The sequence below is a fragment of the Natrix helvetica genome (genome assembly GCF_964273705.1).
Source record: "Natrix helvetica genome assembly, chromosome: 2".
Taxonomy (NCBI): Eukaryota; Metazoa; Chordata; class Lepidosauria; order Squamata; family Natricidae; genus Natrix; species Natrix helvetica.
In genome coordinates this window covers 237,453,486-237,468,700 of record NC_138552.1, presented here as the reverse complement: position 1 = coordinate 237,468,700, position 15,215 = coordinate 237,453,486, and the positions used below count along the sequence as shown (strand labels likewise).

Below are 15,215 nucleotides of genomic sequence, written 5' to 3'. Positions count from 1 at the left end.
ACACCAACTAGCAGTCAGAAGACATGATGAAAATCCTTTAATTTCACAACATATAGGCAGATTTAAGCATAGTTTCAATTGAGAAAATGCGACCATCCTAAACCAAGCCAAGTACAAAAATGCCAGGGAATTTCTAGAAACCTGGCACTCCGACAAATCAGCCATCAATAGACAAATAAACATTAGCAACATATTTAGGCTATGTAAAAGAGAGCCCAAAAAGGAACAGAAAGACCTCTCCACCAGCAATCAGCACCAGATCAGCATAGATTAACTCCAAGGTTAACATCAGACCAATAATCAAATAAACAATATTCCAATCAAGAAACTGCCAAAGAAGCCAACAGCAAACACCCTAATCAAAGAATCTCTAAACCACCCTCATCAAAACTGACAGGCAAGCCACCAGAATATGAACTGACAGCAAACTGCACTCCTTAGTAGCACTGATGTTTGGGTAATGAAACATCTGCAAGAAAACAAACCATCTCCGAGAGCACCCAGGACCCTTCATGTCAATCCTGAGCACCAAATATTCTCTTTTATTAGTATCCTCCTGGTTGCCTGAAATTTTACTAGTAACCCCAAAATTCAGGTTACTTGCATAATTGCCCTGTATCCCATCTTTAGCTTTCACTATAACTTGTTTCACTAATGTTAAAATCTATTACTGGACTAGAACAGTAATGTTGCAGTGAGATGATTTAAAGAAACTCATTTAGAACTAAAGTTAGTAGTATTACTTCCTGCATTGGGACTTAGATGGGAAAGAGCCCTTTAAGATAAGATTGTTTTTAAAACGTAAGAATCTCTGTTCTTCAAGAGGTCATTTAATTATTTCTCAAAGAAAAGGAAAAAAATAATAATGGAGGAGTTCATTGCACCTTAAAAACATTTGTTTCATTTCTGTAGGAGTAAAAGAGTTTATGGATGAATTGTTCAAGATTAAAAAATCCATCCATTACAATTGGAGTTGCTTTTTTTTGTCTTTGTGTCAAGGGTAGCTTGAGTAGCTGCAAGTGAAGAGAAATCTATTCAATGAAGTAGCTCCCATGCCTGCTTCTCCACTTTCTAAAACCCTATGCTTTTTATTTTTGGGAATTATGTTTAGTTATCCACAGGGTAAGGTAAAGGTCAAGTTTCAACCTGAGTCTAGTTCTTAATATTATTTTGATTTCAAGCATGTCAATTACCCTCGAGATGTAAATAAATTCACCATACATTAATCTTGGGCCAGATTTAGGTTTTTCTCCTCAGAGGAATTTAGGATCAAGCAAACAACAGCACACCAACATTCACAAAGAATGGAGTAGTGTGTGTTTGCTTTTTAAAAATCTATTTTAAAAAGTATTTTTAAAGAAGACTGTCTCTTTCAATTTGTTTTAACTTTTTTTAAGCCCCTGGGTTGCTTTAAGGAGGTAGGCTGCCTATAGCTTTATTCCATTCTTCGTTTTTCTGAGGCTTTTTGGAAGTAGCATGTTTTTTTTTTAAGTGTTATCCTAATCTGAACTAATGCAGCCTGGCATGTGTGCATGCTTGAGCCCACACACACACGAAGATCTGCAGATTCCTGATTTGTACAAAAATCAAAATTGCTTTCATTAGTGAATTTTAACTTGGGATTTTAAATATACATGGGCATAGGAGTAATTTCGTGAAATCATCCAACATCAGTAGTTTATGTTGTAATTTGGTGCAATTCCCAATCACACATACAGATTTATTTCCAATTTGTTAGCTGTTTCAAACAATATTGTTGTAATAAGTTGCTCAGTGTGAAATGACGGGAGTAGCAGATCCTTACAGCTGCTGAGCATTTTTATGCTGTGTCAATTTGAGAACATATGGTTTTCTGGTTGCTTGTAGGCCTGTATGTCACTGACAAAGTCCTCCGGCTCCTGGTTTTACGTTATGGAGACTCAACCCAGAGAATAAACTTTCCTGATTTTGTGTGCTGTATGTTTCGTCTTGAGACAATGTCAAGTAAGTGGTACACTCCGCAGGTATTTTGCTGAGCAGCAGCAAAATAAAGTGGTCCCGCAACAAAGTGTGTATAAAAGATTTCATCTTGAATGGGAATCTGTTTTCTGATTGTTCACTCTGTACCTATCCTGTGTGCTGCAAGAAACAATACCCTTTGTATTCTAAACTATGTAAAGGGCATCGATACCCTATATCAGTTATGGTGATGATTTTCGGCACCAAGTGCCCAAACTGGAATACACATGCATATATGTGCATCAGAGCACAGGAAATCTGAAGACCAGCTGGCTGTTTTTCATCTGTTTTTAGGACAAAAATGGTCTGAAAATGACCCAAAACCAGCCTGAAAAATGGCCTGGGTTTTTTGGCTGGTTTTGCCTATTTTTTGGGCCATTTTCCAGTGCTTTGGCGCCCATGAAGAGCAGCTGGCCAGTGTACATGTGCGCACTGGAAACCAAAAGAGCAGCTGGTGACAGTGCTCGTGCCTACAGAGAGGGCTCTGCATGCCACATCTGGCACGCATGCCATAGGTTTGCCATCACGGTCCTTTAGGAAGGGCAGAGATGATAGGTTACATGGAGGGGAGCTGAAGTGATGAGTGCAGAAGAGTTGTGTAGCATCATCTGCCAAAGGGAGCTTCCAAGCCCAGCTTAGGAAGAGGTAGCAATATGGAGCCAACAGTTCATGCAGGACAGGTGTCAGCTACCCCTGGTAAACCAGACAGGAGACATTATTAGATGAATGAATTCTACTTTATTATGAGGCTACATTAAGAGAATCTTGCATGTCTGACAGTACAAGCTTTCCATCTCTGCTTTTAACTGCTTGATCCATTAGAGCAGGTCATTCCTAAGTTTCTTTGTCTGACATACTAAGCCACTGGGGGCTCTTTTATCCCATTGTTTTCTAGACAGCATCTCTTCCCCTCATTCCCTAAGGTCTTCTACACATTCTATCACACCAGGAGATGTGTGAATCCTTGCCTAACAACCACAACCAGGACTACTGGAAGTGTTGTTGCTAAGCGGTGCGGTCACATGACATTTTCCCCAATGACCTCTTTGCTTCAATATGAAAGTTTCAGTCCCAATTAGTGCTGTTAAGCAAGGACTAGCTGTAGTATCAAATTCACCAAAGATTTTCAGGATTGGAAAGTGTATTTTTCTTGGGTTCACTTGAAGGAACCTGAAAACAGAATGCAAAGGAATGAAATGTAATGTCTCCAATTATATAATTTGCCAACAGATGGCAATACTTATGTGCTATAACCTTATATGTGTTTTAAACATATGTTCTTTCACTGCAGTTGGTGGAAAGTTACAATTGTGAGAAAATGTATATTTAGAAAGTTGGACTCCTTCCCAAACTGAATTTGAACAGTATTACCATGATGCTTATTTAGGTGAAAGATCAATATTATCTGTTAACGTCACTTTTTCACTATTCTTACCGTATTTTAAATTTTTATATCCAGTTTTTATGATGTTAACATTTTACATGTTTGTAACATTTTATTTGTACATTGTCCGGGGTCTCTGTGTGAGGGAGATGGGTGATTTCTAAATATGATAAACAAATAAAGTTTGTATTGCTACTGTTTGTGAACTCAGAGGTGCTTTTTCAAAAGGCAACTGGGCTGTTTTTTTCCTTGAGGAAGAAGAAGGCAGCCAGTTGCCTTTTTAAAAAGCACCTTTGAGACAACTACGACCAGAGGTGGTATTCAGCCCGTTCTCTCTGGTTCGGGCAAACTGGTAGCAGTGGCTGTGAAAGGCTCCACCCTCCCACCCCGACATAATGCACAAGCACTGTGCATGCGCAGAAGGCAGTGCTCATGCGCAGACGAGACACGTGTGAGCATGTGCAAGTGCATGTGCAAATGCACTCACATTTGTACATCACACGATGTAAAAAAGATGTGGAGACTCTAGAAAGAGTGCAGAGAAGAGCAACAAAGATGATTAGGGGACTGGAGACTAAAACATATGAAGAACGGTTGCAGGAACTGGGTATGTCTAGTTTAATAGAAAGAAGGACTAGGGGAGACATGATAGCAGTGTTCCAATATCTCAGGGGTTGCCACAAAGAAGAGGGAGTCTAGCTATTCTCCAAGGCACCTGAGGCAAGGCACCTGAGGGTAGAACAAGAAGCAATGGGTGGAAACTAATCAAGGAGAGAAGCAACTTAGAACTGAGGAGAAACTTCCTGACAGTTAGAACAATTAATCAGTGGAACAGCTTGCCTCCAGAAGTTGTGAATGCCCCAACACTGGAAGTCTTTAAGAAGATGTTGGATAGCTATATGTCTGAAATGGTATAGGGTTTCCTGCCTAGGAAGGGGGTTGGACTAGAAGACCTCCAAGATTCCTTCCAACTCTACTATTGTATTGTATTGTATTGTGAACTGGAAGGGGAGGTAAGTGAATCCCACCTCTGACTATGACCTGGATGACTGAGAATGTCCACAGACATTTACTGTTTGTGAAATAAAAGCATGAAGTCAGTCCACTTTAAGCAATATGTTTGTATTTGTATTTATTGGTTTGTCAAACATGTACAAGATAGGTATAAATATAAACATGGATCTGAAAGAAAGAAATGAATACAAATAAATGGGGACAGTAGGACAGGGATAGTAGACACGGTGGTGCGCTTATGCATGCCCCCTTTACGGACCTCTTAGTAATGGGGTGAGGTCCACGGTGGACAGTTTAAGGTTGGAGCTGTGAGAGTTAGAGAATGTAACAATGAGTAGAATGGAATACTGCTGAAGTATGATTAGTAGTTGCTGATCATAACTATGTTGATATGAGTACTGGGAACCGCTGGGCCAAAAAAATGTAAACATGAATTAAAAAGAGATGTTTTATGCTGCTGAGAATGAAGTGGACAGATTGTGACAGCAACTGATAAGTTTTACCTGAGAAAAGTTGAACTGATTAAAGACAATCAGTAAAGAAATTGCTGTCAAGCTTGGCATTTCACAGGAAAATATGAGTTACATTATTGATGTTCTTCAGCATTGGATTTTATGTGCAAAATGAGTTCTTCACATACTGATGGAACAAATGAAAGCTTCAGGAATTGAATAGGCAGTCACTGTCATACTACAAAAATGAAGGTGAGGGAGCTGGCTGACAAAACGTTATAATCTAGAAATAAAGCATTAGTCCATGAAATATGGTTATAGCATTTTATTTTTAAAACAATTAAAAAAAACAGATTTCAGCAAGAAAATCTATAGTTGCAGTTTATGGGGATGCAGATGGTGTTAGTCATGTGAATTTTCTTGAAAGTGGCACGCTGTGAATTCAGAGAGCCCCCTTTTAACACTCAAAACTCTGAATCAGCGATTAAGCAGAGCTCAAAGCTCAAGAAGAAAACATTGCTCCAACGTGACAGTCCATAGCCTCACACCTGAAAAGCCACCCCAAAAATGTAAATCATCATAGCAGCCCATCTATAATACAGTCTTAGAATGTGATTTCCATCTTTTCCTACTTTACTTTTACTTTTACTTTTATTTAGACTTTTATACCGCCCCCTCTCCCCAAAGGGACTCGGGGCGGTGTACAGTCAGATAAAAACACATCAAGATAGAAAATACAAACATAAAAGAGGAGGCAATAAGAAACTGTACAAAAAGCAAAGCAGTTAAAAACAATATTTAAATAACCCTAAAAATACCCAATTAAAATATCTGCCAGGAGGTAGAATAAGACTATAAATGGGCCAGGCCGGCTAAACGGAACAGGTGAGTCTTCAGTTTTTGTCGGAAGGAGCGGAAGTCGGTGGTGGTTCTGATATCGGGGGGGAGGTCATTCCAGAGGGTTGGGCCCATCACAGAGAAGGCTCTACTCCTAGGCGCCGCCCGTTGGCATTGCTTAGTGGACGGCACCCGGAGGAGTCCTTCCCTGTGAGAGCGAATCGGTCGCAGGGAAGTGTGTGGTAGGATGCGATCCCGCAAGTACCTAGGTCCTGAGCCATGGAGTGCTTTAAAGATGGTAATTACCTTGAAACGCACCCAAAAGACCACAGGCAGCCAGTGCAGCTTCCGCAGGAGCGGTGTTACGTGGGAGTACCTAGTACTCCCCATAATAGCCCGCGTGGCTGCGTTCTGGACTAGCTGCAGTCTTCGAGCGCGTCCCAAGGGAAGCCCCATGTAGAGGGCAAAAAAACTCCAAAACTGAAGGACAATCATTGTGGATATCTGACTGATTCAAATGAAATATTTCTATTTGAACTAAGTTATGGGTACCACCATTCAACCAACCTTCATAGAATAACAAGTATATGAGACAATGCAGTTCCACAAGCCATAATTTAGTAGCCTAGAAATGTTTGTTTTGTGAAAGAAGCTTCAGTTTTTCTCCTTCATTTGGAAGTATTTTCCAGTTGTTTTAGAAGGTTTTTTTTTTAATTGAAGCTCATGGGCTTATTTACTGTTGCAAAGTAATAGTGCTGGTGATATTTATTTTGCAATATCTTTTTCCATCATTCAGAAGCCTGCATTGACTAATATATACAAACCAGCATGGGAATTAGTCCCTCATGACGGCTTCCCAATTGAAGCCTGGGAAAGAGCTGGAGAGACAAATGTAAACTGAGCATGTATGTGTGCATGCAGATGGACTCACAGTCACGCGCTGTGTACATTGCCACTAAATAAATGCAAGAACACCACGCTCCTCTCATAGGAATTTCACCAAAGTTAATCTTTTTCCCTACAGGAAGAAAAGAAGAAAGTAACTTTTCCCCCCTTAAGTTTAAATGATCAACAGTAAAAAAAAATATGCAGAATATTTTTGGCACAATAATTATACTGTTCTTTTCAAATAAAGAGTAATGAAATACATCCTTGTAACATTTTGATTTCCTTTAAAACAGATTGTGTAGTAAGAGTACCGAGCCTTTATTTTTGGTCTAAAACTGCCTCCTAATTGTTTCCTTCCTTTCAAATTTGTACTTACATGGTCCCAACAGATATTAAGGTGTTCTCTTGGAGTTCTGATCTGTACACTGCAATAATGTGTAGATTCTTAATCTGTATTTAGCCCTATGAAATGAAACTGGCTAGCAGTGTTTCTTTGGTAGGTTTCTTCCTCAAGATATCAAGGTGGTAAACACAATACCTTCCCCTCCAGTTTCAAGAGGTAGCCTGGGCTGAGTGAAAATGACCAAGATCAATTTGTGAGCATCTATGTTGAAGGTGGACTTCACCTTGAGTCTCCCCAGTCCTCATCAACTATACCACATTAGCTCTCATCTTCTTCTTGTGTCATATCCGTCATCTGGTGTCATATCCGTCATCTGACATTGGCGATCATGTTGACAATCCTATTTTTGTCAACAGCCACATGAAAAAGTGCTGAGTTTTGACCAAACCAGTCCCTTAGGTTTTGAAGCCATGATGTTCTTCTTCTGCCTGGACCTCGTTTGCCTTCAATTTTTCCCTGGATATTTAAGTGAAGGATGGCATATTTTTTCTGGATGTTGCATCGCATGTCCAAAATATTCTAACTTTCACTTTTTAATGAGCTCTCATACATAAAATGATTTTCGTATGCTTTTCCTATTTTCTCTTGAATTAAGTTTTGATGGCTATAGAATCATAAGCAGCAAGCCTTTAAATGCCAGCAGTTGAAGTACAAGTGATCACTTGCATATCCAATTTATAAGCTTCTGTCTGGTTGGCTACTGGGTCACAGAATGATGAGACAGATAAGCTTTTGTCCTGATTATCAAAAGTTTTGTTATGTTCTGATGAACTGGAAAATCAGGGCAAAAGGAGAGCTGATGTTGCATCTGTGCTATTTCATTATCCTATCTTTGATCTTTTCCTTAGACTGGATTTTTACCAGGTACAAATGCTAAAAAACATTCAGGGGAAAAAAAACCTTTCCTTTTATTAAATCATAGACTACAAAGTACATTATAGGACATTTTCTTAATTTCTTGATCTCACAGATGCTAAAACACTCTCAACTTGAAAGGATATGTATTTAAATGAAAGTACCTTTGATTGCCAGATTGTGATGGTGGGAGTCTTTCAAAAACTACTGAAAAATATTCACACTTCCAAGCAAAGCACCTAACATTTACTAATTCTTTTCAGTTACTATTTTACTGAAAGTTTAAAGGGCATTGTGCACTTTAAATTTTCAGTAAAATAGTAACCGAAAAGCCTGTGAGGCTTTCTCAGGAAAAGATCATTGAGCTAATTGGGGGTGGGTGGGTAGTATACCAGTAACCTAAATTGAGGATAGATAGATGATAGATAGATAGATAGATAGATAGATAGATAGATAGATAGATGATAGATAGATAGATAGATAGATAGATAGATAGATAGATAGATAGATAGATAGATATAGACAGATGATAGATAGATAGATAGATAGATAGATAGATAGATAGATAGATAGATAGATGATAGATAGATAGATAGATAGACAGACAGACAGATAGATGATAGATAGATAGATAGATAGATAGATAAATAAATAAATAAATAAATAAATAAATAAATAAATAAATAAATAGGCTTTTCTTCCTTGTATAATCATGCTAATAATATCTAAATCAAAATAATCTCTTTTTATCATTTGTAGTAAACGGAGAAAGCACCATTAAGACTACAGCAATTTTGTTCTGATAATTCTTGCCTAAGCTTTCTAAGCCTGCAGCTTAACCGAAGCCAGTTTAGAGCAGTTTAATTAGAACCAAGAAAAAAGATATACATAATATGATTGAAATATATAATGTACCTTTTAAAGTTCAGTGTATGTTCAGATTGATGCTAAAAGCTGTAAACAACCAAGTCAGCCTTTTATGCATGAGATTTCCCTCTTCCCTTGGAGTATGGCATTACTTCGGGAATTTGCTTTGATGTTGAGAATTATGTCTTGGTTTTGCATATATAAATTGGTTCTGATGTTACACACATCAGAGAGAAGGATAACATCTCAAACACAAAGAAACCACATTCTCAAACTTAATGCTTGATATAAGTATCTTGTTCTCCATACCTGATTGTAACTTAACTCATTATTTATTGTCATCATTTGATTTTTGATTAAGAAAAAAATTATGAAGAATTTTAATTACTATAATTTTAATTACAATAGTAAAAACTAACACAAACTATACTTACAGAAAGAGAAAAGAATGAAAAAAGGAAAGAAGAAAAATAATAATATAATAAAAATAAATAAATATTGATTTCCAACTTTCATCACAAGAAGTATAAACAATAACTCCCGCCTCCATAAAGTTATTTATTTATTTATTTATTTATTTATTTATTTATTTATTTATTTATTTATTTATTTATTTTATTAGATTTCTAGACCGCCCCTCTCCCCGAAGGGACTCGGGGCGGTGTACAGGTATAAATTTAAAAACCATACAAACAATAGTATACATAGCTAAAATTAGATTAAATAGCCCCCTGTACGAATTTATAAAAATTAAAAACTTAGACCATATAACCAATCATAAAAATTTAAAAATAAAACTGAGGTGGGAAAGCTGGAATTAGGCCAGGTCGGCTAGCTGAAACAGGTAGGTTTTGAGTTTCTGACGGAAGGAGCGGAGGTCCTTAGTCATTCTAATATCAGGGGGAAGGTCATTCCAGAGGGTCGGGCCCATCACAAAGAAGGCCCTTCCCCTAGGCGTCGCCCGCTGGCACAGCCTAGTGGATGGCACCCGGAGGAGTCCCTCTCTGTGTGAGCGAATCGGCCGAAGGGATGTATGGGGCAGGATACGATCCCGATTACATATAGATATGTAGTTACATATAGATATCTTTTTCCAGAACTAATCTATAAACAAATCCATAAAACATCAACTTTTCAATCCTGGGATAACCAGAGAGTCCATAAAGAGCTGCCAGAACTTTTTAAAAAATCTTATTTTAACTTTCATCAAATAGAGCAAATTTACGTTGCTTCCTTTTACTTTTAACAGTCTTGATCTTTAATTTGATCAATCCTTGATCACAGAATTTTATTTCAATTCTTCTTTATCCCAAGGCACAGGTTTCCTCAGTGTTCTCACAAGCCTCTTTTTTAGTTGCAATAGGAAAATATTTTCCAGATTATTCTCTTAGTTTATATCTCTTTAATTTTATAAAATTACAGCCAGTTCCTTTTGTAAAGTGTCCTTTTTCAAACCAATTTCTTGGACTTTGTAGTTCCATTTTAGTACTTTCCCTGTCTTATCAAGTAATATTTGTTCCACATCTTCATTAACATCTTTTAGACATAGTTGATCCATAGAAGCAGACATCATTATTGACAGTGTTGATTTATCTATGATTTATCTTAGTAACAATAATATGTTCTTGTTGTTGTTGTTACTAAGACCTGATTCCATTCTTCAAAAATCTACTTTAACATTTCTGGTATTATAATATTTTGTGCCATTTTGTAAGTATTACTGTCAATATTAACTGACATTAAAACCAGTCTTTAAAAATGATTTAGAATCTTTGGTACTCTCTAGTATCCTGTTTCTCAAGCCATCACTTATCTTTATGACTTATGATAGCCAGGGTAGATAAATTTCTATTTTTAGCAGAACTACCAGATTCTGTTACAGCTTTGTTCCCTATGCCTTCTGTCTGATAAAATTACAAGATTTGTTTTTCTCACATCCAAACATACATCTGAAATAGACTGTGTTGTTTCTCTGTGATATAATATATGTGGGTATATGCATAAATTTGTATTTATTTATTTATTCATGTTTATGTAGTGTATGTTAGAGGTGGTGACCATTTGAGAGCTGTATGCAATGAAATTTCATTTTGATGTATGCTGATTAGTGTATATTCAAAGTGACAATAAATTTATTCTAAATTTAAGTCTAATTTAAATCTATTTTCCAAGAGAAGCTGTTTATTTTGTTCATAATTAATTCCAAAATCTTATAGTAAATCAATATTCCAAATTTATTTGGACCATTGATCCATTTATAATTTTCTTAGGTGAAAAGCTTATTCACCTTTGGCTGTTGATTTCAACTTTTTAAAGTTCTTCAACTTATAATTAGTTTTTGTTTTGTTCAGAGTTGAAGATAAACTTACTCAATGAAGATTTTTCAAACTTGTCATTCCAAAGATCTCTACTAACTTTAAGATGGTTAATAGGCAGTTTCCAAAAGTGATTAGAAAGTGAGATTTACAAAGTTATTGTCCTTGAAAAGGCTTTGCCAGTTTTACAAACAAGATGGCTAGTCTGTTCATTGTTCAATGCGGAAACCTATTACTAGTATTAGTACTTACTAATGTTCTTGTATCTTAGCTATGATACTATAGAAAATATTTGAACGAGGGAAATCCATTGTGTCTTTGACTTATTGAGGCATGTCAGCCCAAAGTCCCTTGTTGAAGTAAATGCTTTCTTGCACAGACCTAATAAAAGGTGTTTTCTTGAACTCATAATCAAGATATTGATTATTTCCCCCCTTATGATACTCCATAGCTAATGTTAAAAGGTTTCTTAAGATTATTTGGTAGTTTTACACCTAATAACTCAAAAGGTCTCTGTATAAATATGCTAGATAATGTTCTTTGGCATGGAATCTGAGGTAGCTTAGGAGTCCATGGCCCCCATGGCAACCTTCAAACATGTCAAGTGATGCAAGGCCCAAACTCACATGGGGAATTCACATATTGGATCACATAACATAGTGGTGTCATGATTTAGAGTTAGAGGATATTAACTTCAGCCTCTTGACATGAACAGATCAATACCCTTGGCCCAAGAGTTCTCCTCAGCCACCCTTACTGCAGAGAGATGGGGGCTATTTGCTGAGCCCACTCTAGGCAACTAATGGACCCAAAGCAATTTCAGAGGAAGTTTGGGGGATGGTTTTCCTCAAAGATTATCACAGGCTTCAGTGGACGACCATGTCATGACTTGGAATAAACATATGTCAGGGCTGGATCACATTGTGTGGGACTACTCTACAGTTTCCCAATTATTTTTTCTTATAAAAATAGTTTTGAAGTTTTATACTTGCATACTTGTTTTTAATCTTTGGTTCTTTTTTTTCAAATGTTGACTGAGTGTACAGTAAATAAAAACTGTATTGTCTTCTTTACCATCCTCAAAATAATTTTGTTTTCTATCAAACAGAGGCATTCCTTAATTTATCAAAAAATAGGGGAAGTGTCTGCTTTACTGAAGATGAGGTGAGTAGAACTCCTCCCACCACCACCCGCCCCCTGTGTCTTTTTTTAATCTTTGGGAATAAATGGCTTTTCTCCTCAAATGAAACTATTTTCTAAAGAGCAAAAATTGGAAAAACTCAACAGAATTTAATGTTCACAGTAAAATGTGTGTGTGTGTGTGTGTGTCTGTGAGTGAGTGATAGGATATTGGTATTTTGTTAATTGGGAAAATGAAATATTCATATATATAAGAGTGTAATCCTATAACAGACATTTTACCGGTTGAGAATAGCAGTAGGAAATGGTATCTTTTTGTGTTGACAGGGGAAAAGTCCTGTTGTTAAAATGTCTTTGTTTCTTGTTACTTCCATGGAAAGCTGATAACATTAGGCATAGGAAATAGGGTATCCCGGATGCAGTCAGGGACATACCATCTTCTAAACTTTTAGCTGACTTTGAAACAACTGCAGAGAACACTCAAAATTGGTGAAGCAGTTAATCCACCCGTCTCCTGCCATGTTTGTAATAAATCAGTGGAGTTTAGAAGAAAAATTCCTCTATTGCCACCATGAAATTGCTGGGCTTTATGAGGGAGTCAGAAACTTTTTCCCTTCTTCAATTCTTATTACTTTAATATTAAGGCTTATTTGATTAATAAAGTAGTTCTGGATGTGAACTAGATATCCAAACTTCCACTAGATATGATAACATCAATTGACAGGATTCTTTCCACTTATTTATTTATAACGTTTATGAAATATATGCTGCTTGATTCCCAATAACTCTAGGGAGTTGGCTGTCAGACTCCTGAATGCAATGTAACATCATAAGTATGTAGCATGATAGACTTGTAGGGCCAGTGCAACATGTACATATTGGTGCAATATATTATAATGTAATGTTTCACACATATATGTGTAGAAGATTCTGTGTTGTTAGTATGATTTATTGGGTTAGGGATTTTCTTCCTTTCACTGTGATATGTATTTATGTTGTGGGGAGGTGCACCAAGGGAGGCTCAGCCAATCTCATTGTACACATGTTGTGCACTGACAATAATGGTTGAATAGATAAGCTTTTGCTGAATATTCTGGAAATTGAAGTCCACAAAACAGACATCCTAAGTTGTGGAAGTTTCCTTGATATAATTAATATTTAGAGCTTAGACTGGAATATCCCAAATTATTTCAACAGGCAAAAATACTCCTAGATACACACACTGATGCTCTACCAATAATATTAATTATGTGGTGCTACTAACAGAACCAGATAATTCATTAAGGTGAGAGAATTAAAACCAAAAAATATCCCGATTCAGCCAATTCAACACATGGGATAAATAACCTATTCATCTATCAACATTTTGCAGACTACTCAAGGTGTTCTAAAAAGACATTTCAGCACATGGTTTGCTTTTCACTCTCTGTTTTGTTATCATTTTAAAATGTTGATTCAGCAATATTTTTCTTCAGTGTTTTCAGGGAATTCAATGATAGATAGATGTAGAAAGTCACAGATTCTGACATTTAAAGTTGGTGGCTCAGACAGCACTTTTGCCTTCCAATTAAAACAAGCTGTATACCTTTAATAGAGCAATTCAGCCTTCAGTACAAATAAATGTTCTAAATACCTGTGATAATCTAGGATGATTGTTTAACATGTAATTGTTTCGATCACATATTTGAAAAATGTACCTCAAGCAGTTGGGATTGCAGTCATATGTAACAGAAGTTACATATGCAGTAAGTGAAGAAAGGAGAAGAAAATCTTTCCCCAAAAGAAGATACCCTTTAGGGGAACATAAAAGCACTAAACAGAAAAAAAAATGTGAAAGTTTTCACAATCTAAAGGAAGTAATTTCTACCAACATTCATGAAATAAATCTCAGCTCCAAATTGAAAATAGGATTGCATGTTCTTGCTGTTTTATTGCCTACATATACTTTGCAAAAAAAAATATTGGAAATGTTAATTAGTGTGTTCTTTTTTTTCTTATCCTTCTTTTGCCTTAGTGGATGACCATGATCATGTATTGCTAATCTAATTATACCACTTTTGAATACAGGTAAGACTTGGCCCAGATATTCCTAGAACATATTCCTATTTCTTGCTTGTACGGAAATTGTTAATTATTTGTTTAAAAATATAGCAAGGGAAGGCTGATGCATGTAGGACAAAACTGGACTTTTATCTTTATATACTATATACTTCTGATCATTGGTGTATTTAATAAAATACTGCAAATAAAAAGAGCTTGGATTTAATTCTCATTTCCTGTTTTAGGCTGCTCATTTCTCTGACTTTCAAAAGAAAGTTATGGATTGTGAAGGCCTGTTTAATTGAAGATGGAATAGAACCAGTCAAAGGCATCAAGCAATCTAGACATAATCAGAAGAATGAAAAAGATGGAAAGAATGGCATTCACAGAAGATAATGGCAGAAATGTGCAGGGAAAAAATGTTTACTACCCTATGAATGCCTTGGGATGACTTTTTAAAAGTAATCCACACCAAGCGGTCCATAAAGGGGGCAAACATAAGCGCACCAGCATGCCTACCGTCCCTGTCCTACTGTCTCCATTGATTTGTACCCATTTTCCCTGTTCATGTTTATACTTATACCTGTTATCCTGTACATATTTGACAAACTAAATAAAATAAATAAAAAGGACCTTCAAGGTCCTTTCCAACTCTGTTATTTTGTTGCATGACATAATCTTCCAAGTTGCAGCCACTCAGGTTTGTTGAACTAAGCTCCCATCAACCACAGTGCAACCAATAAATTTACATTCCTAATCTTATATTGGTTTGATTGTGTTTTAGCACTTGGTTTCCTGAGACTTAATTGCTTATCAAAACTGCATCATCTTAGCTCAGTGATGGTTAATCTTTTTCTAAAGGTATGCCAAAACAGTGTGTGTGCCCTATCGCACGTACATGCCACCCATCTGCACATGCGCGAGCGACACCCCTCCTTCTTCTTCCTAGCGTATTCCCGCAGGTGGATCCCCTTTTCCTATCATTGAATGCCACTTTGCACAGTCAGCTGCATCTCCAGGGT

At 36.7% G+C, this 15,215-nt stretch overlaps 1 protein-coding gene across 1 annotated transcript in view; it reads left to right on the top strand.

Annotated features, from left to right (window-relative positions):
* CAPN13 (calpain 13) overlaps nucleotides 1–14,831 on the top strand; it is a 115,572-nt gene extending 100,741 nt beyond the window's left edge. Inside the window, exons 21-24 of the mRNA XM_081945249.1 lie at nucleotides 1,867–1,983; nucleotides 12,122–12,177; nucleotides 14,168–14,220; nucleotides 14,439–14,831. Coding sequence (XP_081801375.1) covers nucleotides 1,867–1,983; nucleotides 12,122–12,177; nucleotides 14,168–14,194 — 200 coding nt within the window. The 3' untranslated portion in view covers nucleotides 14,195–14,220; nucleotides 14,439–14,831. The remainder of the gene's footprint in view (nucleotides 1–1,866; nucleotides 1,984–12,121; nucleotides 12,178–14,167; nucleotides 14,221–14,438) is intronic.
* The last annotated feature ends 384 nt before the right edge of the window (nucleotides 14,832–15,215 follow it).